Source organism: Puccinia triticina, chromosome 5A (genome assembly GCF_026914185.1).
Source record: "Puccinia triticina chromosome 5A, complete sequence".
Lineage (NCBI taxonomy): Eukaryota > Fungi > Basidiomycota > Pucciniomycetes > Pucciniales > Pucciniaceae > Puccinia > Puccinia triticina.
In genome coordinates, this window is record NC_070562.1 from 2,405,496 (window position 1) to 2,430,148 (window position 24,653).

The window sequence follows — 24,653 nt, forward strand, 5'->3', positions numbered from 1 at the left end:
GGGGCTCTGGCGGAGATGTGATTTTTTTTTTTATTTTGGACAAGTTTTTCTTATCTTTTCCTGGAACTCCTGGAGGGTCTTTCCAGTCAGGAATTCAGGCCCACAGGGGATTTTTGAGGAGGTTTTCTTTCCTGGAAAGTTGGACCTGGAATACTTCCAGGAGGTACTTTGAAACCCCCTCATTAGTCCAGGTCGTTCTGATTGATATTTTCCCAGGTTAGTTCTTTGTTTGGGTTGAAATTCTCATTAGGGCCAGGGAAGAAGTTTTCTCTGCAATGATTTACGGGTTGAATAGGTCCGGATCAAGCAGTATGTTGCTGTTGCTGGCTGATGGGTGGCTTGAAATGGCCATCTTATCTTGAGATTGGCATTCCAATGTCTCAGTGATTGGTCTCAAGGTGGGCTAAGCATACACTTATGGGGTTACAAATTCTAAATATGTATGTATGCAATAAGATGCAACATTGAGGCAGGTATGGATTACGGGTTTTGGACTGAACTAATTAGCAACAACCGCAAAACATTTTTGAGTCAATTTCCTGTAATCCTCCACGCCATACCAACAGACAAGACTCATCTTCATGAATTGGGAACTCAGAATCAAATTGACCCATCATTGATTCAATCTAGAGATGGCCCTGACAAACCTGTTGCAGGTACCTGCTATCCGCTGGTGGGCACCCGCCAGCGTGTGCGTGTTTGGGTGCGTATGTTGGGTTTCTGGGAGAAATTGAGCAGCCGGGTATTCTTAGTGGGTACCCGCTCTTTTGTAGCCATTTGGCGGCTGCCACAACAACCGGAAGGAATGGGAAGGGATTCCTTCCGGTCAAAGAGGTTACAAAACCTCTTTGACCGTAAGGAATCCCTTCTGGCCCAACAGGCTTTGTAACCTCTTAAGGTTACAGAACCTCTCTGGCTAGAAGGAATCCCTACCGGCCATAGAGGTTACAAAACCTCTTCAACTGGAAGGTATCCCTTCCAGCCAAAGAGGTTCTGTAGATTCCTTCCAGTTGAAGGGGTTACAGAGCCTCTTTGACTGGAAGGGATTCCTTCCGGTTGAAGAGGTTACAGAACCTCTTTGACTGGAAGGGATTACTTCCGGTTGAAGATTTTACTGAACCTCTTTGACTGGAAGGTATTACTTCCGGTTGAAGAGGTTACAGAACCTCTTTGACTGGAAGGATTTCTTCCAGTCAAAGAGGTTACAAAACCTCTTTGGCCGGAATGGTATCCTTCTGGTTGATTTTGAGGGGCAGGTACCCGCTCTGACCCACTCTGCGGGTGTGGGTGTCCCACTAGGCCAAAAAAAGCCGCAGGTGGGTGTGGCAGGGCCATCTCTAATTCAATCAGCCCATTGGCTGGGAAACCCGGTAGGCAAAGGGAAAAAAATGGATCACTAGTACTTCAATTACTCAACAAGGAGATGGCCCTCAACATTGAGAAGTGTGAAGCCCTGAGTGGCTCACAGGGTTCACAAGGCCACACGTGCCAAGTCACGTGAGGGGGACTATAGTCAAAAATCTGTTCCCCCCACCCACCTAGTCCAGCAGAGATCCGAACCCTAACCTCCATCTCTGACCGGGCTAGAGATGGCCCCGACAAACCCGTCGCGGGTACCTGCTATCCACTGGCGGGTAACCGCCTATGGTTGGCAGGTACCCGCCAGCGTGTGCGTGTTTGGGTGCGGATGCTGGATTTCTGGGAGAAATCGAGGGGTACCTGGGTATTCTAGCGGGTACCCACTATTGTTTGGGCAGGTGGCAGATGCCACAATGACCAGAAGGACTGGGAAGGCCTTCCTTCCGGTCAAAGAGGTTCTGTAACCCCTTTGACCGGAAGGATTCCTTCCAGTTGAAGAGGTTTTGTAACCCCTTTGACTGGAAGGAAGGCCATCCAGTTGAAGAGATTACAAAACCTCTTTGACCGGGTTACAGAACCTCTTTGACTGGAAGGCCTTTCCAGTCAAAGAGTTTTTGTAACCTCTTTAAGGAATCCTTCTGGTTGAAGGGGTTACAGAACCTCTGCGACTGGAAGGAATTCTTCTGGTCAAAGGGGTTACAGAAACTCTTCAACTGGAAGGAATTTCCAGTCAAAGGGGTTTTGTAACCTCTTCGAAGGCCTTCCAGTCAAAGAGGTTTTGTAACCTCTTTGAGCGGAAGGATTCCTTCCAGTCAAAGAGGTTTTGTAAACTCTTCGAGCAGAAGGATTCCTTCCAGTCAAAGAGGTTCTGTAACCCCTTCGACCGGAAGGATTCCTTCCAGTCAATTTTGAGGGGCAGGTACCCGCCGGTACCCGCTCTGACTGCCCCAGGCGGTGCGGGTGCAGGTGCGGGTGTCAAACTATTGGCAAAAAATCTGGCGGGTACCCGCATCCAAACCGGCACCCAGGTTCATAGAGGCCATCTCTAGACCGGGCTAGGTAAGCCAATTCTTCCTCTCTTTTGCTCAAGACTCCGTCTCCTTCCCTCCCCTTTTGGGAGGCTCTGTGTACATAGACTAATGACAGATCCGACCCCCAACCTCCATCTCTGACTGGGCTAGCAATAAAACCCCAACCGTGGTACTAGAACCGCCCAAGCCTTGAGCTCCGTCCCCCCTACAAGCCTCTGCCCAACGGCCCAGTGAAGAGCTCTGAGCGAGCTCTTACAAGAAGACAGGCCTATTTCTTCAAAACAAGCTCTATCAAGGCACAGTACACTATTTTCAATTGGTTTCTAAATGTTTCCACTGGTGGAAGCTAGGTTATACAGTGCAATGGTGCAAAAACTTGCCACTCTGCAACAAGTGCAAGAAACCACACGATTCAAACACTTGTACCACAACTTCAACGGGTCCTACACCAGGAAAAAGAAATAGTCACTTGATGGAAAGTGACATGATGCAGCTTTGTTTTCTGCTCCAGAGCTACTCCAGCGCTGCTCCAAGTCTGCTCCACCAGCACTTGTAGAGCTTGCAGGACTGCACCAGAGCACTCAATGTGGCACAGTCAGCTGATCCTAATTTTTTCCCAGGAACAGCTGATGCTCATCATAAGCTGAGCAGTAGGCATTGACTGAGCCTGGGCCAAAGCTGAGCATTGGCTGAGCCTGGGCCACAGCTGAGCATTGGATATTCCAAGCCTGAAACAAATCCAAGTGTCAGCTGGACCAAGAATATTCCAAATCTGAGCATCAGCTTAGCCAACAATGGTCCAAAGCTGAGCATCATCTTGGAAAAGGCTTGTGCAGAGCTTAGGATCAGCTGGTAAAACACTGTTCCAAAGATTAACACCAGCTGGGCCAAAAATTTTCAAAAGCTGGGCATTGGCTGAGCCAATGCTGGTACAAAGCTGAGAATTAGCTGAGCCAAGGCTGTTCCAAAGCTGAGTATCAGATTTTTTGAGACTATTCAAAAGATTAATATCACCTGAGCCAAGGCTGTTCCACAGCTGAGCATCAGCTGAGCCAAGGCTGGTCCACAGCTGAGCATCAGCTGAGCATCAGCTGTGCCAAGGCTGGTCCACAGCTGAGCATTTTCTTAGCCAAGGTTGGTCCACAGCTGAGCATCAGCTGAGCCAAGGCTGGTCCACATATGAGCATAAGCTGTTACAGGAGTGGTCAGACTCAGAATCTGAGCATTGGCTGGGCCAAGATTTATCCAAAGCTGAAAATCAGCTGAGCCAATACTGGTCCAAAGCTGAGCATTGGCTGGGCCAATGATAGTCCTAATCTGAGTCTAAGCTGAGCCATGACTGGAATAAAGCTGAAAATAAGCTGGGCCAGGACTGGTTCTGATCTGGTCAACAAAGCTGAGCATGAGCTGGGCACCAAAGCTGAGCATAAGCTGGGAGCTAAAGCTGAGTATCAGCTGACCAGAAATGGGGATCAGTGGTGCCCAGCAAAAACTGAGGATCTCCTGTGGAAATTCTTAAACTGGTTAGATGGTGGGTAGATGGTGGGTAGATGATGGGTAGATGGTGGGTAGATGGTGGGTAGCCTGCTGGAGCTGGCATGATGTCACTTGTCATCAAGTAACTATTTTTTTTTCCTGGTGCTACCAAATGCTGTATCTGTATCACACAGGAGAATATATCTTTGAAGAAGCTACAGTTGCAAGGGGCATATTACTGTACGGCCTTGCCCGCAAAATCAGATCTGAGACGCGGGCCAAATTAAGCCCCTGCATATGGGCTTAATATAACATGTAAATGATAGTTTTGGGCCTTTTGGAGGCTGTAGATTCTAGTTCTATCCAGGCTAAGGTTTTTGACCAGCCAGGTTTTTTTTTGGCCCCTACATTACAAACCCGCTGCTAAGTACATGACATAAACCCATAATCATGGATTTATAACATGTAACTCCATGACTATGGACCTCATAAACCCATAGACATGGGGTCCAAGCCTGTCCAAGCACTCATCAGCACATAGCTACAGAGTTGGAGTGCTCTCTTCACCTCTCAGCACCCTTCACACAATTTTGATCCACACGCGGCCGTCGCCGACTGCTTCTCCTCAAGACTCAAGACCATCCAAGAGGTCGTTCATTCAGAAAATCAGTGTCAGATCCTGCCAAATTTAGGCTGAAACTCCTGCTTTTTCTTTCCTCCCAGATCCCAAAATTCTGAACCGGGGACCCCCGGGGGTTTAATCTGTACAGTAATATGACCCTCACAACTGTATTCAACTCCCTGGATGAAAAATCCACTCACCCCCCTTGGTCAGAATTGTGCCCACGAATGAAGCAAGACATCAAAAGCCAAAAGCAACGACGTTGGAACAGTTATCTGAATCCTTTTCCCTTCATCTTATTTCTTTATGCCCCCTTGATTAATATCCAACCAGTCCAACTTTCATAGGTATTTTGTCATACGTGGTTTTGTTTTTAGGACCCATAGTGCGCAATGTCAAATCAAATCTGCACCTAAAAAAAGGATTACGGGAGGTGTCAAAAGCCTCTGGGGATGGCACCACAAAGCAAGTTGGGGCTGGCCCTATTTAAGGTTGTCGGCGCCACCTTTTTTCAAGGTGCGGGCCTAGGGGCGCCGGCCAAGCGTCCAAAGCATGGCGCCTTTGGCTGGCGGCGCCCTGGCAAGCTTGGCGCCACCTGTTTTTTTGTCTTTTTTAGTGTTGCAGTATATTTTTAATCATAATATATATATGTCCATGAAATTTCAAAATCTTATGTGGCAATAGATCAAGTAAATAAAGTTGAAATAATAAGGGAAATGGATTAATGAGGGTCAGACCACAAAGGGCATTTGGAATCAGCAGGTTTTTCCTGGATGCTGCAGTCAAGGTTAGTAACACTTCAAAAAAAATTGCATATCCTGTCCGGGATATGTCACACATGACACAGGATATGTCATGTCATTTTTTTTTTTTTTAAAAAAAGGGGCTAATAATACATTTCAGCGCAAAAATAAGTGTGTGTAGTAGAGTAGAAACATACAAGCTAGGTAGAACTGGGACTAGGAGGATTTTGTTTTTTTTGCTTTTCTCTTTTTTTCTATTTTGGCTGAGGTAGATTGAGATAGACACACGAGCCGAAGAAAGAAAGATAGCTAAGAGAAGAAAGATTGGAAAACAAAAAATGGTTGCCGGAAACGAAATCAACGGTTAAGACAAACCAGCGCATATGTCTCATAAGTAATCTTTGAGTTTAATTCACCTGGCCGGTACTTCAGCCACGCGCAATGGGCCAGTACTTTGTCGGAATGAACTATGTAGATTGGATTTTGTTCCAATGTTCGTAAGGACACATTGAAGGCGTACTTACTCAGTTGGGCAAATGGGTTGTTGGTCCGGGGGACAGGATGCAGAGGTTTGACAGCCAACCAGGTATCGGTTTGAAGTAGAAGACCAGGAGGCGTTCGTGAATGTACAAATATTTTGTCAATCATTCCGTATTTGATTTTGGCGTCCGGTTTCAGGGCGACTGCACAGTTTTTTTTGCTTTTTTGCATGCTCATGAAGATCTCTTCTCCTCGTTTGAAATTCGAAACTACCTGGACAAGGGAATTAACAGGAGCTAACTTGCTCTTTGATTTGGCTTTGTGCCATTCATCGGATGGAACCCACTCGCAGTTATTGAGCGGGAATAGCTCGTTGAGTCTGGTCACCAAGTGCGAAAACATATTGTGCTCCAGCGAGCTCTGGCGATGTTGAACTTGAGATTGAGGGACGAACGGGATCGGCTCGTATAATTCCCGAATCTGTTGGACGAATGGTTCTAATGAAGCAGGCAGATTTCCGCTTTGTAAGAGAGCCCGAAGATTTCCCACTTGACCAAAATTCGTCAAGTAGGTTATTTCGAGTTCGCCTGCATTAGAAAACCAAAAGATGATACGGGTTACTTTCCTTCTGGTGCTACAGGTCAAACAGGAGAAGACCCTTACCTATACGGTTATTACCAGTGCTTTTCAAGACCTGGCCCATCAGCCGTTCCATCGAAAACAACCACCACGCTCGAGAAGGACCAAATCTTTCTAAACAATCGGCCAAGTGAAACACCATGTGGTGATTTGGGGCCAGTGTGAAGTCTGGAAAAAGTTTGAGGCAGCTTTCAATGTAGGAATGTACGTGGTAGCGATAATCTGCAATGTGTTTAGCATTCATAGCCCGTTTAAGCGCAACGGTGACCAGAGAAACCAAGTGAGCAAAGTTATGCAGTAGGGACTGCGAGACAGGGTCATCATCGCTCCAAAGATGTGGCAGGATAAGGAGCAATTGAATCGTGAATAGATTCCTCCACTCGTCAGCCTTGAGGCAACCAAACGAGGCTTTGCCGAGAGCCGGAATTTCCCGCTTAATCCAGGTGGGGACGCAAATTCTCTTGAGGAAAGAATTGATTTTTTTCAGCAGGGCACCATCAAAGATAGTTTTGTCTTCTGGGGGCGACCATTGGCCCGCCCATTCATTGCCTTCGACAGATGGCACACGGCCATCTTCACTCGTTGGATTGATTGGGATTTCGAGTAGATTTTCCCGAAATGCTACATCATTTTGCGGAATTGTCGGATGAGTGGCCTCGACATCGGCTTGTTGATCTTTGGGTTCTTTTTCCGAAGCTTTTCCCGTTTCGTCAACTTTGTCGTCCATTGCCCAGAAACGCTGACAATGCCACTTGAGTAGACCTAACAGTAAGTTGTGCATCAAATCTACTACGTGGTATTCAAGAATGTTCCAATAGGGAAGCTCCAAAATAACTGAGTAGCGCACACCCTGATCATCAAGGATTTTTTTCTTTTCTTTGAGGGTATTAGCATCACGAGATTTTTTCGCCCAGTGCCGGTGCTCTTCTAAGTCGCGCGCAGGCCAAGTTTTGACATCGAGATTGTTGATTTGTTGCTTTGGTAGAAGGCAGTAAGAGCACATCAGTTTGGCAGTTGGTCCTGCGAATCCAAGCGAGCGGCGGAGGGCCGGTAGATCGGCAAAGAATGGGAGTAGAGCAGCGGAAATCAGCCGACCCTCGGGGTATTGATGGGTTTTTGACAGATGTACACCAGGATTCCACAGACGCTTCAGCTGTTCGACTACGGGTCGTAAAATCCAGTTAACTTGTTCCAACAAAGGTTCTTTTGGGCCAGGGGCGATGCCTACGAGAAAGATGTTTTCAGGTCTGTAGCGAAGGGAAAGTGGTAGACTGTAACAAATCATTATCATAAAAGTGACCGAGGCATGTTTTCCGGCTATTTGATTTCCGTAGGGATTAATTCCATCAATGAACATGCCAAATGTGACATTGCTACTGTCGGCAGTAAATTGTTTCCCATTGGCGGCACAAAATTGCTTCCAGATTCTAGAATCTTGAATATCTAACTGATCGAGCGATGCATCGTATGGGGCCTGGGATTTAACGGCTGTCTGGTTCAACGCGTCTTCGATTCCTTCTCTGGAAAACAATCGCCCTAGCCAGCTGTAAAGATCCTGGATGGCTAAGCAGCGAACTGGAGTGGGTTTTGAAGAGGCAAAATCTTTGAACAAAGGTGTACCACATAAGTAGGGCTTTTTCCTCGACTTGTCGCGCACGCCAGTCCCATCAGGTTCCGTAGATTCTTCGCTGTCATCAGGCAGACGATGAGTACACCGCTCGGGTCCAGTGGATCCATCGGGATACGTGGCGAAGCAACTTGGACAGCAAACAAAGAACAAAAGGTCCGGCTCGATGGCTAGCCGTTGCATGACCGTCTGGGTGGTCTTGGGCAGGGAGTTTAGCACAGAGGTGTGCTCAAAAGCTATCTTCTGAGGTGGAGAGGATGGATTGAGACCTTGAGCGATTATCAGTTCAATGAGCATGCAATCGAGTTTGAGGAGACACGATGACGTGTATAAGGAGGATTGCTCTGTAACATAAAAGAGGGCTGTCTTAAGGCTGACTAGCAATACCGCTGGAGACTTCCGGTCATAGTTGGTAGCTTTGTGGAATCGGGCTGCAGTAAAGAAGTTTCTTGCTCAGTCTAGTGATCTGTACATAAGATGACCTTGAAACACATGAAAATACTAACAGCAATTGTAGTTGATCACATCGTCAACAATTTCAAGACCTCCGAAAGCTCCTAGAAGCTGATCCGGTTCGAGGATTGGTGCAAGTTGCTCTGGTACTTCAGTTGCTAGAAGGTCTTTGGGTTCATCAACTGCCATCGGTAAGTTGTTGTCCTCCAGATCATTTTCCGGTAGATCAAATTCGAGTCAATGTGAATCAGAGGTTCCCTCTAATAATATCACAATCTCAGCCTCAATATGCATGCACGTTTGCTGAGAGGCTTACCTTCTTCGTTTGCTGCTCGAGCAATGAGAGCAACTCGAGCGTCAGCCAAAACGTGTGATTTTCGGGTTTTTACGCCAATTAGTTGTCCTGAGTGAGTCCCTGTTTCATCAGTGTACTGATATTTAGAGCATTGGTTGCAAACGCAAATAACTTTTGCAAAGGTGCGTGGCGGCATGTGTACAGGGCGGCTTCTTAGTTTTGTGACAAATAGCAATACAGAAAGTACATAAGATGTGGTGGGTAAAAAAGAGTTGGAGGGTCATTGAGGAAGTGGAATCAAAGTAGAGATGACGGGGCTGGGTGATTCCAAAACTGGGAGTAAGACGGGGATACGTAGGAAATAGCATGTGATATAATTACAAAGGAAACATGAAATCATCGGATGGGGTGCGGACCAGCAACATTGACACAAGTACAGGTGTGGATCAACCACAGAAACGGCTGCAGCTTCTTCAGAGTGATTGCAGGAGTCCCACATATTGGTTGACAACGGGAGTGAGAGTGTGCTTTAATTTGTTCATCTCGTAGGGTGTCAAAGTTTGGAGCCAATTAGCATTGTAACATCCAATAGGTAGGCCTGACACAGCTTTGATGTGACTGCTCTTTGGATTGATGGGATGCCTTCGGGAGCAGACAGACTGGGCGCCACTCTGTTCTCGGATGCGATCAAGCTCAATCATCATGCGGCCGATTCGAGGGTGGCGCCAAGGTAGCTCCTTGACAACATAGCTCTTGACCTTACACTTACGGTTAGAATTGATGGCCAATAATGCGGGTGGGTCCTCATCTTCTGTTTCGTCATCACTACAGCAGGCGTCGATTACCGGCAGGATTGGGGCTAAAATTGGTCTTTCTAGGATCAGGGCGACGCGCCAGTCCCGGAGCTAGATGGGTGAAGGCGTCGGTATGCAGCAAGTGATGAGTAATATGACATCTAAGTACCAATAGCAGAAAGCTGTACTTACTGTGTGTCAACAAGTTGTACTTCGTCGGCGTTGCTCGCGATGAGCTTTCTCTTCTGCCACAAGTTTTGTCTCTCGGTATCTGCAGGAAGAATGTGTGGTGTTAGTGCTTGGAGACCACGTTGCAGGCAAGAAAGGTCCTACGTTTTCATAAGGTGGCCGTTCACATGATTGCTAATCATCATTTGTACTATTTCTTCATTGCACAAATCTCGGGGAAATCGTTTGTATTCTCCGGACTCAACTAGTTTAATGAAAGTCTTCACAGCAAGGTTCCATAGAAACGTATTCGTTGGCGAGGTAAATGCTTCACTCAAGTCTGGCCTGAAAGACTTAACACCTGCACGTCTCATCATGTTCCAGATGATACGTACACCTTGAGGCGAGACATGTTTGTGTCCAGGTCCATCTGGAAATGGAAAAACTGGGTCCGTGTTTGTGTCCAAGTCCTCGGCAACGTCAACGTCCATTGGATCGTCTGAAAGATGTTGGCTGTCTCCGGAATCAGAATCCGAATAGGAATCATCCATGGTTGTGACAATCCATCGTCGGCGCTCCTCCTCAGTGGCGGGAGGCGGAAAAGTGCCTTCTTGTGCAGATTTTCCGAATAAACAAGCACAGTGCACCCTGATTTCAGCCTGTAACAAGGGCGATCTAGCGTGAGCACAACGACGGAATCAATTGATTCGAATACATTCAATACTTACCATCATGTCTCTCGTTGGTAAAAATATGTTTGACCCTTCGCCAGTGGTTGATTCGTTGTCAGACATGTCTGCTGGCCGGGACTGGCGTCTTCTTCTTCGGGAAGTTGAAGGGTGTCTTGATGCGGAAGACAGAGGCGCAGCTCCAACGGCTGATTGGATTGCGGATACACCACCCGCTATGGTTTCCATTCTCCGCGCGATGGAACTTGCCCATTCTCTTGATGAGTGGGTAAATGATTTCAAGGCATGGATCATCTCGAGTGTCATAGACGGGTTTCCAGTATCAGGTGTGTCTTCATCCATAGCATGCATAGCATCAAAAACACCTTCATTCCATTGACCTGCCGCCCGGGAGCCTGAAGTTTCTGCTACTGGTCTTGCAGGTGTTCTGAATGAGTCCACAGTGGCAGCGATAGAATTTCCATTGTTTACAGGGGCTCGCGGCTCGGGAGACAATCGGATTAAGTCATCTACCTGATCCACCCGTGGACCTGCCGCGGACAAATCCGTATTTAATGCCACATCTTGATTTCCCGGTGTGTGATTTTGCGTTGTGTTACCGGATGGAGGCACTTGATTTTTCGGGCGAGGGTCTGCGCCTCGCCAACGCTCCAGCTCGGATTGCACAAAGGCCAAGTCTTTCCAGCGCTTGGTCAGTTGAGGTTTGCGCTCTCGTTTGAGGTATTTGACTTTATACTCATCAAGATCAGCCTTGATCTGAACCATCGTCATCTTGTCGGGATTTTTGCGCCATCGAGGATTGATGGCCGGTGTGCTGGATGTGTCAGGTGGGGGTCTACCGCCGACTTCTGAGGGAGGTTCTGGGGCCGCTTGATCGTCCAGGAGGTCTCTCCCGGTGCCTCCTTGAGATTCTACTTCGGGGCAGAAGTTGGGGATCTCTTCTTCTTCGTCTGAAGCGGTGATGATGATGCGCTTTCGAGGTCTCGGGCGATCCTTTGACGGCAAAGGGAGAGGACTCCTAGCCGTAGTGTTTCTCCTGCGCTTTGCTCGGACATCTGTAGGATCATCATCTGTGAATATAATCGGTGGACATGTCAGCTTGGTATTTAGCAGGCCCGATGTGTGTAGGCGAACTTACCTTCCAAATCGTGATGTATTCTCTTGCCTAAACACGGTGCAGCACCACTGCCACCCTCATCGGAGGACTGATTATTGCAATCAACGGGTGGAACTGGGGCGGGCTCCGCAGAACCCGTCTGAATTTGTGGTTCGGAACCCAGTGATGGAGAGGGTGATGGCATTGGAGAAGGCTCGTTTAGTTGTGTTTGATGTAAGTATTGATTGTTGGGTTGAGGGGAAGATAATGGGTGCTCGGGGTCTGGGGAAAGAGTGGGCTCTGGATATGGCGAGGGTGGAGCTGCAGTTGACAGTATTTCAGGCGGAGAGTTTCTGGTACGCTCAGGTGTTGCAGTACAGATTGTAACTGGCAAAGGAGATTGCTCCTCAGTTGCTCTCAACGGAGTAGCCGAGGTTGAGGTCCTATCATTCAGAGGAAGGGGACAGTCGCCAAGTGGTTTGACAGGACGAGTTGGGTGATGGCTGGGACCAGCCGAAAGGCTTTCCGACGGATGAACCTCAGCACACAGGCTCAGGATCTCCTTGACTGAACGATCTGGGCAATGTCTGGGACCAGCTGAAAGGTCAGACAGCTGAATCTCGGAACAATGGTCTGGCTGTTGCGGAAGGCCTTTGTTTTTTGGTGCCATAAGCGGGGCGGGGATCTGTTCATCAGAACCATAGTCAATCAACGGACCTAGGTTGTCGGTCATCTTTGGGCCACAGCCTGTTGATGGGGCTTGCAACAAAGGTGGTTCCTCTCGGGGATTGACTGAAGCTGATCCGTTGTCGGGTTCAAGAATCGGATCTTTGTTTACGCGTGAGGAATCCTGGGTCAAATCCCGCGCAGGCAGGGTCGCCGGCTGAGCTGGAGCCTCCACATGCTGTGATTGTGGACTCTGAGGAACCTTTTCGTTCTTGAGTTGCCTTCGGACTATCCAGTGCGGTCGGGCGCATACCGGTGGTAGTTTCACTGGAGCAATGCGAGGTCGCTTTCGAGTAAAATCCATCTCATCCTGCAAGTCAATAAGGTGATCAGTTTCTGATTACGAGACCTGATACTAATTATTTATGCTGACGTACCGATTCCAAGTCGTCTCCATCCAAATCAATCATGCATGCTTTTCTCCTGTTGACTGGAATCGGTGGGTGATTGGGGTTCGGGATGGATTCCGAGTTGGTTCCATCCCAACCAATCAAGTCCGAAAAATTCTGCGCTGGCAGGGTTGCCGGCGCTGGTGGGTCAGCCAAAATCGCTTGTTGAGTGGGTTGAGGCGCTAATGATTCCAAGTCGGGACCATCCCAATCAATCAAGTCCAACAAATTATGCGCTGGCAGGGTTGCCGGCGCTGGTGGGTCAGCCAAAATCGCTTGGTGAGTGGGCTGAGGCGCTAATAATTCCAAGTCGGGACCATCCCAATCAATCAAGTCCTCCCAATCGTTGGCTCGCGGGGAGTTACTGCCAGCCATATCCGTCAGTATCATCGGCTCTGGTGGCTTTGCAGGCTGAACTGGAGCTGGAAAGTCGGCCACTTCGCCCAGCGTGTCAGCAAGCTGTGGGCTGCTGCGCATCGATTCTTGTGTTGGCGAGGTCGGCAGCCCTGATGCGTTAGATTGTTGACCCTTGCGCATCATCTCATGGTAGGTTTTATCCTTGTTGAGGTGCCTTTCCACTATCCAATGCGGTCGGGCGCATACTGGTGGCAGCTTCACCGGAGCAACGCGAGGTCGTTTTCGAGCAAAATCCATCTCATCCTTCATGTCAAAAATGTTGAGTTGTCTGTTAGTCTGCTACCATGATGTATCCCCACAGTATGGAGGGCTGTCGGATCGACCCATGAGCACTACCAACCAACCACCCAGCTGGCAGCCACAAGCGTCTGTAGCCTAGTTGGTAAAGGCAGCACTCTAGTGTGTGTCTCAGCATAGCTAAGGTCGTGAGTTCGACTCTCACCAGACACATCTTCATTTTACAGTCTCTACAGGTTATGAGCCCAGAGCTACCTGAGCGCTACTCGCTTACAATAGAGACTTGATGAATTTGTGAATGCTTACTTGTAAGACCACGCAAACCCCTATAAGCCTACATCTAGATCACGGGTTCAATCCCTACGCTGATCATCTTTCCTGGGTCTCATTCCCACTCTCTCTTGGGGTCAATCCCCACTTCCCATCATGTAGCAAGGGGGGGTGTTGAGTTGTCTGTTAGTCTGCTACCATGATGTATCACCACAGTATGGAGGGCTGTCGGATTGACCCATGAGCACTACCAACCAACCACCCAGCTGGCAGCCACAAGCGTCTGTAGCCTAGTTGGTAAAGGCAGCACTCTAGTATGTGTCTCAGCATAGCTGAGGTTGTGAGTTTGACTCTCACCAGACACATCTTCATTTTACAGTCTCTACAAAAAAGGGGGTTAGTTTGCAACTCTGCAACCTGATTTCAATTAGAGATTCTCACTCACCAAGTCAGAGGTGTTTCCATCTAAATCAATCAGATCTGCCTTGCGTATTCTCGAGCCATCCTGCTTCGTTTTTTCAGCTTCTCCGACTCCAACTTGATCAGGCGCCTTCCGGATACGGTTCTCGGTTTCTACTTCTCCGGAGGGTGTGTGTTTTAGTGATGATCCCGACTGCACTGAAGCTTGGATGTCTGCGGCCAATCGTGGTAAGGAGATGATTGGATCCTTGGATTGCGTTGGAGCCTGGTTTTTGCGTGCATTATCTTCGGAAAGATCAGAAAGTAAAGATGCCGTGCCAACAACGCTTGGGGCCTTTCCGTTGCCAGGCAGATGGATGTCGGCGGCTGATGAAGAAAGGTCTGGAGCCTGGTTGTCTTGTGCTTTACCTTTACCTTTCGAAGGATCAGAAACCGCAGCCGGTATAGATGTTGTGCCAACAACACTTGGGGACTTGCTGTGACCAGGCAGGATGTCTGCGGCCGATCGTGGTAAGGAGAGCATTGGATCGTTGGATTCCTCTGGAGCCTGGTTTTCGGGTGCTTGGACTTTGGAAGGATCAGAAAGCACAACTGGCAAAGATGCCGTGCCAACACCGCTTGGAGCCTTGCCGTTGCCAGGCGGATGGATGTCGGCGGCTGGTGAAGGAAGGGCTGGAGCCTGGCTGTCACGTGCTTTACCTTTACCTTTGGAAGGATCAGAAACCGTAGCCGATAAAGATGTCGTGCCAACAACGCTTGGGGACTTGCCGTTACGAGGCAGGGTGTTGGCGGCTGATTGTGGTAAAGAAAGGTCTGAATCCTTGGAATGCACTGGGGTTTGAGTGTCGCGTGCTTGGCCATTGGATGGTCCAGAAACTTCAGTTTTATCGGCGGATTCGACACGTTCTTTGAGCTTGTTGTAAAGTGGAACGAGGACATCTCTTCCGATCTTCCCTTTTGCGTTTGCCTTGTGCTTGAAGGGCACGTGGTGGCGAGTAAGGATGCTCTTCAAAGCTTCAATATTATGCTTGGATGATGCTGTGCGTGCAACGCAATTCTCAGTGATCAAGACCTGGGAACCCCAGAAGAATTGACTGCTTACTTACGTTTCCAGCAGTCCCTTGAAGGTTTTGCATCCTTTGAGGCTTTGGCAGAACCCGTAAGCTGGCTGGCCGGCTTGTTCACCCGCTTACGTTGAGGTGGCCCTTGAGGCTTCTTTGTCCCGACAGTGCTTTTTGTGCCATGGCTCGCCGGCTCAACAGATTTTGTCCGTTCCCGCTCGACGATCCTTTGCGGCTCGGCGGACCTTTCCCGCTCAACAATTTCTTCCGGCCCGACGGCCCCTTCCCGCTCGACAGTCCTTTGCGGCTCGGCGGTCTTTTCCCTCTCGACGGTCTCTTTGGGCCGACGGACGTTTCCCGCTCGACAGTTTCTTCCGGCGCGACGGTTCCTGGCTTGAGGACAGGTGGTGCATGACTTGGGGGCGCTCCTGAGGGACCTGTGGTTGCTGACGGCTTGTTTGCTTCGTACAACTCCACCAGCTGTGGACGGCGAGTTTTTTTTTTCATCAAAGGCAATGCCCAGCAAATTAAGTCGCGACCTTAATCCGGGAAGTCTTAATGTTCTGGCGGCTGCATCAAATTATCAAGTTTTGTACCAAATCAGTGGTGGCTAGATGTAGATGGCTGTAGGATGGAATACTAACGCAGCCAGTCTTCTTCAAGTTCTGAGCTCCAGAAAATATTACGAGTTGAAGGTCAGTTTAATCTTGTCTCACATAAACAAAGCTTGCACGATGATCATAATAAATCACTCACTGGTCATTTCGGATCCATTGACAGACTTTCTCTTGGCTGGGCGCTTCGCGTGTTGGGGATAAATGGAAGCAGTGAGTTAAATACCTCAGACTCTGTTGTAATTCCGGCCGCCCACTTGACACAGGCCCTTGACGCGTTCTGGCAAGCACTGGCAAGCATGATCAGGTGACGGGCGGTGTATGCTGGTTTACGACACCCATCATTGGTAGACTGGCTAACCTTAGTACAATATGCACCAAGTAAATCTCTCATGCCAGCGGATCCCCGGAGGTAGAAGATCCATGTTGTGTATGTGACGCAGAATTAAAGAAGTTCTTGAAAGAAGCTCCACGGAGCTTGTAGAGTTGCTTAATAAGATTGATTTCGAACTGTCTGTGACCTTCTGTGACTTGACAGCTGGATCGGTGGACATTGGACAGCTTTCCGATCCTCAGTGTTTAAAACTTGAATGCTATGCAATCCTAGTATATAACCCTGCTGATTTCACCATGAGCTTTCCCCACACCTCCATAACATTTCATCAGTTCTGCCATCGGTGTGGGCAACGACATGGAAAGGTAAGACCTTAACACAACATGGGGCTTGCACAGATCTCTAACTTCCGCACATCCCTGCACATCCTCCACCCAGGGAAATAGATCCACGAATCTCAGGCTTGAAAAGGCAACAAATACTAGATCTTCTGCGCCGTTTAGATTCTGAAATTTATATTCATTCAAAAATTACGAAGGCCGAGTTGCAACAGCTGGCAACCAAACAATTGGCCAATGGTTTGTTTTTCCTCATTTGCCAATTTCTCTCTCTGCAGTAATCTGACAAATGATTACTCTACAGTCCCCTTGGAACCCCAGACTCCTGCCCGAAGGCTATGACGCCGTTCTCGGGATACCACTGGTCCTGCTGAACGTAAGTGATTTCTTTGGAATGAAAATCGTTGTTGGTCTGATGCGTGTTTTGCGCAGGAACTCCGCCTAACCCTTGGCCACGCGACGTGCCTAGAACCTTGTCGCCATCACCAAACCGAGAAGGGCGTGCGCCTCGCAGAGTGATCAGTAGAGCTACACGTACGTCTCTGCCGAACCGACAGGCTCCGGCTGTCCCAGTTCCCCGGGAGGACCTCTCCAGATCTACGGGATTCGCTAGGCCAAACCCCCATGTTCCAGCTGCTCCAGCTGACCTGCCGGGTCTTGATCCCGACCCTGGGGCAAGCCGCATGAACGTGACGGTGACGGTGAGTTGCATACCTCCAGAATCCGCAACCCAGGCGCGGTAATGCTGATTTTAGTACTTGTACTCCAAACCAACATCCAGGAGACCACGTCTCATACGCCCGACCGTCGTCAGCGTGTTACGATAAGGGTGACCGAAACAATAACCGAGCCCCTGATCACTCTAGCCAGTGCAACCGACCAATCAAGGCCCCCCCCCCGCCCTATTTCCCGCGTAGAGCCGACGTGCAAGATATTCACGACCTTCTGCTTGCTCATTCGGGTCACGATCAGCTCCCTCGTCCCCTCCTTCCTTCCCAGCCTGTTAGAGCCGCCGATGCTCCGTCATTACTGGACGCCGAGGATTTTCCGACAGCAGCATTCCAACCGCCAACCAAGGACATGGATCTGATTTCTTTTGAAGCAGACTCAGAGGCTTCGGAAACCGGCACCACAACCAGCCCTCTTCCGTCAGCCCCCCATGTCACGGAAATCTCGAGTCTTACCAGCGTTGAGTTGCCGATTCGCAATTCTCAACTCGAGGATGAGTCAAACCCGGGAGATACTTCTCAACCGATGGACTTGGACTCTCCTCCAAGCACCAGTTCCTTTGGAGCCAGTCCAGCATCCTCACGGCCCCGGGCTTCAGCATGTTAGTCCCACATTCACTCCTTTCACATTTGCCACACTAACTCCTGATCATTGGTGTCTAGTTTTCTTGGACAGCCTACTGAACAATACATCGGCCACTCAGCAGCTCTCACTTGACCAACTGGCGGAGATGCGCGCCAAGTCGAATCCTGCAGGAGACGAAGACTTTTCATTTGTGGAGGAGGTACTTGTGAGACTTGCCACAAGTCCTTCTCGAGTACAACCCAGCGGTACTCTTCCACTCACCCTAACCGAGATCGACAGTCGTACCCTTCCCCTCACCCTAACCGAGATCGGAAATCTAGGATCTCCTGGCACAAAGGCAAGCCAACAAGAGTTGCCCACCCAGCCTCAACCTTGTCTAGTTTTCGGATTACATTTGTCGACCCAGGTGCCGCAATCCTCCTGGACATCAAACTTTTGGCAATTACCGCATTTGGCCGCTCAATCGGTGCCGGCGTGCTCCTCCCGCCCTGAGGCCAGCCAGCAACCGCCAGCATCGCCCGACTTGGCGCCAGAGGCCGCCCCTTCCGCTCCCGGCCCTGAGGCCAGCCAGCAACCGCCAACATCGCCCGACTTGGCGCCGGAGGCCGCCCCTTCCGCTCACGGCCCTGAGGCCAGCCAGCAACCGACGGCATCGCCCGACTTGGCGCCGGAGCACGTCTTATAAGTCCGATTTGCCACCCAAGTATCATCCAATCTACTCAGACTGTAATCATAGCTTTAAAAATAAAACAACAAAAAAAACAAAAAATGAAAAAAAAAACAAACAAAAAACAAAAAAAAAAAATCCTCCTAGTCCCAGTTCTACCTAGCTTGTATGTTTCTACTCTACTACACACACTTATTTTTGCGCTGAAATGTATTATTAGCCCCTTTTTTTTAAAAAAAAAAATATGACATGACATATCCTGTGTCATGTGTGACATATCCCGGACAGGATATGCAATTTTTTTTGAAGTGTAACTCTTCCAGATGTCTGAGGTTGGTTTTCTCACATGTTGAAATTAATTATATCATCCACAAAAGCACTTTTCTTGTTGAAACTGCTTGGATTTGCTCTTTGGGGAAAAGGTTTTGTACCCTTCTCTCATAAAGTAGCGTATATCAGCAGGGGCGCGCCAACCCCTGTTTTTGAGATTTTTGGGCCCCCTGGTGCGTGCACCGGGGGGGGCGCACTTTGGCGCGCCTTCCATGGCGCCGACAGCCCTATCCTGTGAAACCTGCCCACCTCAGAAGGTTTCACAAAGTCCAATTGGCCAACATACAGCCCGCGCGGTGGGGAAAGAGAGGACCCTGGAAACCCCCTATAAATGGGGGTAATGTAAAATTCATACATTTTTTGACTTGATTCATACATGTTTCATGCCCTGCAACAGAGTGTGGATTGGCACACTCCTGTAACTCAGGGTATAAATGGGTCAGGCCGGCCCAAAACCAACCCAAGACCCGTTGGGTTTTTGGTTGGGTTTGGGCACATTCTTAAAGAAAATGGCATGACCCAAATCCAACCCAACCCAACTTGTAAAATTGTCAGGTTGGGTTTGGGCAGCCTATTACCTAGTCAGGTCAGCCTGCGACCCGACTATGGCGCCTCCAACAGTCAATTTTGGGTTTTTTAGCGCCTAATAGGATGGGTCAACCCAAGACCCAAGCCAACCAAACCCAAAAAAGTATGACATTGGGTTGGGTTTGGGCAGCATATTTTAAAATCTGCCTCAAACCCGCGCTAAACGTTGGGTTGGGTTTGGGCGCTATTTTTCAACCCAAACCCAACCCGTTTACACCCTGACCTGTAACACAGTGGGCATTGGCACACTCCTGTGACAGAGTGTACATTGGCACCCTCCTGTAATGGAGTGTGCTATGGCACCCTCCTGTAATGGAGTGTGCTATGGCACCCTCCTGTAATGGAGTGTGCTATGGCACCCTCCTGTAATGGAGTGTGCTATGGCACCCTCCTGTAATGGAGTGTGCTATGGCACCCTCCTATAAAAGAGTGTGCTTTGGCACCCTCCTATAACAGAGTGTGCTCTGGCACCATCCTATAACAGAGTGTGCTTTGGCACCATCCTATAACAGAGTGTGCTTTGGCACCCTTCATAATGGAGTCTGCCTTGGCACACAGAGACTTGCACAAAGTGTGACCTCCCTGACGGGAGGTCGCTCTTTGTGCGAGTCTCTGTGAGACAGAGACCCTGCGGGGCTGCCTCACTGTGAGGCTTTGTTAAGCTTGCAAGCAGCCAAGCTTCCACTTTGGTTGATGACAAAGTAACAAAAACATCATACTAATTTAATATTAACAATGTGTTTTTCATAAGGACCTATCACTCATGAGGACCACACCCACAGTATGGATACATCTGGCCAAACCGTTCCCTGACTATACCGTCTCCCTCAACCGGAAATTTGTGGTGATTGAACCTAACTCATTTCTTGAATCTGCTTGCAAACAAGTTGGAACTGATTGACGTGATAGAAACATATTTTCAGGCCAATTTTGCATCAAGTTTTTCTTTTCTTGCCCCTCAACTTCCAAGGGAGGAATTTCTTGCAATTGGCTTTGCGCCCAATGTCGTACTAGAGTGAAACAGAAAATTTCTTCTAGAGAGGAACACCAGAGAATGCAGATGTGGTTCAACTTTCAGGGAAAAACACTGCTTGGCTGGCCTCTTGTCAATGGAAGGGGTGTTGGGAGTTCCAGGGGGGTTATGGCGGTATACAACACAATCCCTCCTGGCCTGTCACAGAGCTGTCACTGTCCATGTCTGTGATTTCACTCGGAAACTTTCGCAGCTCGGTGCTCCCCGTATGCCGTCCAACCGATCCCTGCCAATCCGAGAAGACATCATCAACTCGTTCAGATCACTCAATATGCTCCTTCCATCCGTAACCCGTCAATCAGCCACGATTGCCAAAAGAAAACTCGTCCCTGTGTCCTTCAGAAGTAATACGAGATTTCTCAGTGTGTCTCGTGTCGCACAGGGCGATGACCATCATGGTAAGTCATCAACCTCCACGCTTCATTGAGATTTAGATACCAATTCCACTCACCCGATTCCCGTCGCTTCCAGTTACTCGTCCGCCAATAATCCAAGGACCGGGTGCTAAGGCCGGAACTGTCCCAACCGACCTGGAGCAATCTACTGGGATCGAACGATACGAAATCCTTTCCCGCATGGAAGGTCATGATCCTTTCGATCGCAAACCTCTTGCCGTCAATCACATGGGTACCCTCGACAGCCCAGTCAAGGTTTTTTCACTCGTACGTCCCCAACAATCATATCTCTTCAAGTTTGCTTTGTTGAAATGATCGATCCAATCACCCGACTGAATCCTAGCAACGAACTCGTATCGTCGGCTGCACTGGTTTCCCAGTGGACTCGCATGACACCTTGTACATGAAGGTGTCATCTTCCCGACCCCGAAGATGTTCAGAGTGCGGCTGCGGTGAGTTGTTTTCCGTATACATGCTCGCAATGCGAGTCACGCTTAATGATTAATTTCGGTCCCTTTAGCCTACATTGTCGACTTCCAAGGCGACCCGCATGAACACGGCAATGAAGAACCCAAATTATCGGTTCTTCATGAACATCCTGGAGAAAAGCCCCGACTGAAGTGGGGCTGGGGTGACATGACCACCCATGACGGTGGAAATCAACGCTGAGAAGTTGCGCCACTTGAATGTATTTTGTACCTAATGGCCAAAAGCTCCCTACAAGAAAGCTGTCGCGCCCGCACTAGCTTAACAAAGCCTCTCGGGCGGAGGGTCAGGGGGACCCCGCCTGGAGGGCTCTCCGCTGGAGAGGCTTAATGAGTTATGTCTTGATTTAAGCAGGAGCAGAAAGGATGTGCTACACTACAAATCCCAACTAATATAAGAAAATTGAATACACAGAGTTGTAGGTTCTGTTCTTGCAAGGAATTTGAGCCACTCATCTATCTTGTAGCCAGAAAAACAACTCCTGGAGTCCCAAACAAGTGGAGCCTCATTTGGAAGACTTGTGCATTTTTGATCTTTTGAAAAGGTCAACGGATTGGGATAGAAAAAATCTGAGTAGACCAAATTGTAGAGAAAGAAAAGTAACATAGGGTACGGATAGGGCATATTGGTGGAGAGGCTGGGGGAGGAGCTATAAAAATTTTAAAAAACTCTCAGCCAAATGAACTTTCTGCTCCCGCGTAAAATTTGGGATAATGCGCAAGTCCCTCCCGCTTTGCCGCCAGCCACAGTGCTCCCACCAGGGGGTACTTGTGTTAAGTTAGTGCCCGCATGTTTTCCAGCATTTGACTTGCATCTCCCAGGCCTTCTTGATGATGCTATAATTCAGCACTAGTTATTGTAAGCCAACAACTTATTGTGGCTGATCTCTAAAAACCAGCATTGGATGAGCTTTGTCAAAGAATAGCATCACAGTTTTTGTATTTCGTAAATGAATACAGTAGGACTTCTGGTTGACTTTATAATATCTTGAGGAACTATCCATACTGCAGGCTGATAAAGCTGGTCAATTTGTGAATCTGTCTGGATAGAATTTGCTACTCCATGAGCTGACTGGCTTCTGATTCAAACATAATTTGATCTGCCTGACAGTCTAAGCCTCAAGGATTGTCAAGCTGTTCTGAATTATTCTACGCACAATTGAACTTGAAGAGATGATTATCATCATCCGAGCTGATCATTCTCATGTACCCCTTCTGTCCTCTTTCATTTCTTAACAAGCAGGAATACGGGGTGAGTAGTGGCTTAATGTATGAGTATTGGCTATAAAAATTCTCCTTTCTGCCAGCTTCTCTCTGTCCTGGCTTGAATCTAAGCAATGGAGAAAAGAAAGCCCTTGGATTCCAACAATAGGACTTGTAAAAAATTGACAGAATGTGCAAAGTGAAGTGGAAAACTTTGCCTTAAAGGAATGAACCGCTGGCTTATATGTCACAAAATGCAAACACCTCAAGGCTCAAAATTCCAAGAATGGACAATGGAACTTTGCCTTAATTCAACTTACTTTTCATCAAGCTTTGTTGACCATAGGCACTTCCAATCCTACTCAAGCTTTATGTCACATCGAGTTGTCTGTCTATGAGATGAACAAGTGGCAAAATATCATGCCTATTGCCCATCATAGCATAAGTGTAATAGGCTATATCTCCAAGTGAAGCAACAGTGTATCCGCTGCGCTGCATATAGCGTAGCAAAGCGGTTAGCGCAGCGATTTTTTGTGTCGCTGCGCTACGCGCTACGCACAGCGGGCAAATCGCTGCGCTATGCGCTTTTTGATCTTCCCGGAAAAAAAATTAAAGAATAGTGCGCTAAAGAAGCAATCACGTAGCGGTCAGCACCGCTTTGCTCTATGCCATGTGGGATCCAAAAAAAAAAAGAAGGAAAAAGGGTTTAACATACATAAAACCATGTTTAGAACATAAAACTGTTCTGCTAATTTAGTGGGTAGCGTAGCAAATTTTTGCTTTTGTCAATGACCCTGGGAGGGTAGCGGAAAATCGCTGCGCGTAGCGAGTAGCGCAGCGGTGTTCTTGCTGCGCTATTGCTTTTTGGTCTTGTCACGTAGCAGTCGACCGCTGCGCTACGCTAAAAGGCCGCTTTTTTTAGCGTAGCGCAGCGGATACACCGTTGAGTGAAGGCATGATCATTTTTCTTCTCTGAACACCAGGCTCAAAGCACAAAATTTTGATGGAGACATTGATGGAGTGACTTCATAGCTTCTTTTCTATGCTTATACTAGATTGCAAAAGTTTTGCCAGTAGTCTTTAATTTTTTGTAATATTCCTTTTTTAATTTCTTTAGAACCATGGAGGGAAAACAGGAGATAATGGAGTGTGCTTTGGCACACTCCTATAATGGAGTGTGCTTTGGCACACTCCTATAATGGAGTGTGCTTTGGCTCACTTCTATAACCGAGTGTGCTTTGGCGCACTCCTATAACGGAGTGTGCTTTGGCGCACTCCTATAACGGAGTGTGCTTTGAAACACTCCTATAACGGAGTGTGCTTTGACACACTCCTATAAGGGAGTGTGCACTTCTATAACGGAGTGTGCTTTAGCACACTAGTCCTATCACGTGCTTTGAAAAAACTGTTGGATACTATACAGGAAATTTCAGGAATCCTTGGCGATCAGCAGGCTACAATAATGATCAAGAAGCTGGATAGAGTTGAACCTTTCTCAGATGGGGCTCTTATTAAAGTCAATGGGTTTCTCCATATTTTAGCATCCTCTACTTTGTGAGATATTGAAGAAGGATGGCTCAATTAACCTCCAGATCCAAGGTCAAACACTTTGGCAGCCAGTGGAACGTGTTACCCTCAAGATCCAAGGCCAAAGCCTTTGGCAGCCAGTGGAATGTGAAGCATTTTTTCCTTTATCATGGAAGTGCTGGCGGGCCTCACAGATTTATACATTGAAAAGAAGAAGAAAACAAAGACTTTGCTCAGAACTAAAGATTCTTACAAAAAACATATCCAGGGAGCAACCCCATCAATGGCATGTTTGTCATAACTCTTGGTGTTGGGGCCAGTTGGAGTTTTTTTCTGTCCAAAAGATTGGAAATATTTTCCCCAATGGATCTTGTATATTTTGATGGAGTGAGGCGGACTTGTGGTCACTGACCAATCTAAAAACCTTGGACTGTTTACCAATCCACCTGCCTCAAAATTCACCAATGCACACTTACATCTCATCAAGACTCTGGCAAAAATGGGATTTGGGGAAGACCAGCCAATAAACTGAAGAAATATACTGGAGTTTTATAGAGACAACCTATCTATGAAAATGTTGGCGGAGGTCTTATGTGAAGATATTGCAAACTTCACCAACCCAGAAATATCCAACAATGCAAATTTGATATGGGCAAGTCCTTGCCCATGACAACACTCCTCCAACTCAAAGAAACACTACAAATACTAGTGGGAGTGTGCCAAAGCACCCTTCGTAATGGCAGTGGGCCAAAGCACACTCCGTAATGGGAGTGTGCCAAAGCACACTCCGTGATGGGAGTGTGCCAAAGCACACTCCGTGATGGGAGTGTGCC

At 48.1% G+C, this 24,653-nt stretch overlaps 5 protein-coding genes across 5 annotated transcripts; 2 read left to right on the forward strand and 3 right to left on the reverse strand.

Moving 5' to 3' along the window:
- Positions 1–5,588: 5,588 nt before the first annotated feature.
- On the reverse strand, positions 5,589–8,619 carry PtA15_5A292 (uncharacterized protein; the record flags this gene model as incomplete). The annotated part of the gene is made up of 3 exons (XM_053169037.1): positions 5,589–6,345; positions 7,799–8,408; positions 8,484–8,619. 3 exons carry the CDS (start codon positions 8,617–8,619, stop codon positions 5,589–5,591), a joined length of 1,503 nt encoding a protein of 500 aa, XP_053020274.1.
- Positions 8,620–9,198: 579 nt separating this feature from the next.
- On the reverse strand, positions 9,199–13,253 carry PtA15_5A293 (uncharacterized protein; the record flags this gene model as incomplete). Its single annotated transcript, XM_053169038.1, has 5 exons — positions 9,199–9,630; positions 9,900–10,346; positions 10,416–11,446; positions 11,515–12,508; positions 12,576–13,253. 5 exons carry the CDS (start codon positions 13,251–13,253, stop codon positions 9,199–9,201), a joined length of 3,582 nt encoding a protein of 1,193 aa, XP_053020275.1.
- A 685-nt stretch (positions 13,254–13,938) lies between these two features.
- On the reverse strand, positions 13,939–15,755 carry PtA15_5A294 (uncharacterized protein; the record flags this gene model as incomplete). Its single annotated transcript, XM_053169039.1, has 5 exons — positions 13,939–14,426; positions 14,547–14,969; positions 15,038–15,562; positions 15,637–15,657; positions 15,749–15,755. The coding sequence occupies 5 exons, from the start codon at positions 15,753–15,755 to the stop codon at positions 13,939–13,941; spliced, it is 1,464 nt and encodes a 487-aa protein (XP_053020276.1).
- A 760-nt stretch (positions 15,756–16,515) lies between these two features.
- Positions 16,516–18,277, forward strand: PtA15_5A295 (uncharacterized protein; the record flags this gene model as incomplete). Its single annotated transcript, XM_053169040.1, has 7 exons — positions 16,516–16,518; positions 16,583–16,654; positions 16,711–16,779; positions 16,836–16,979; positions 17,060–17,191; positions 17,251–17,608; positions 17,670–18,277. The coding sequence occupies 7 exons, from the start codon at positions 16,516–16,518 to the stop codon at positions 18,275–18,277; spliced, it is 1,386 nt and encodes a 461-aa protein (XP_053020277.1).
- Positions 18,278–20,418: 2,141 nt separating this feature from the next.
- PtA15_5A296 (uncharacterized protein) lies at positions 20,419–21,274 on the forward strand (the record flags this gene model as incomplete). The annotated part of the gene is made up of 4 exons (XM_053169041.1): positions 20,419–20,608; positions 20,682–20,872; positions 20,949–21,057; positions 21,126–21,274. 4 exons carry the CDS (start codon positions 20,419–20,421, stop codon positions 21,272–21,274), a joined length of 639 nt encoding a protein of 212 aa, XP_053020278.1.
- Positions 21,275–24,653: the final 3,379 nt, after the last annotated feature.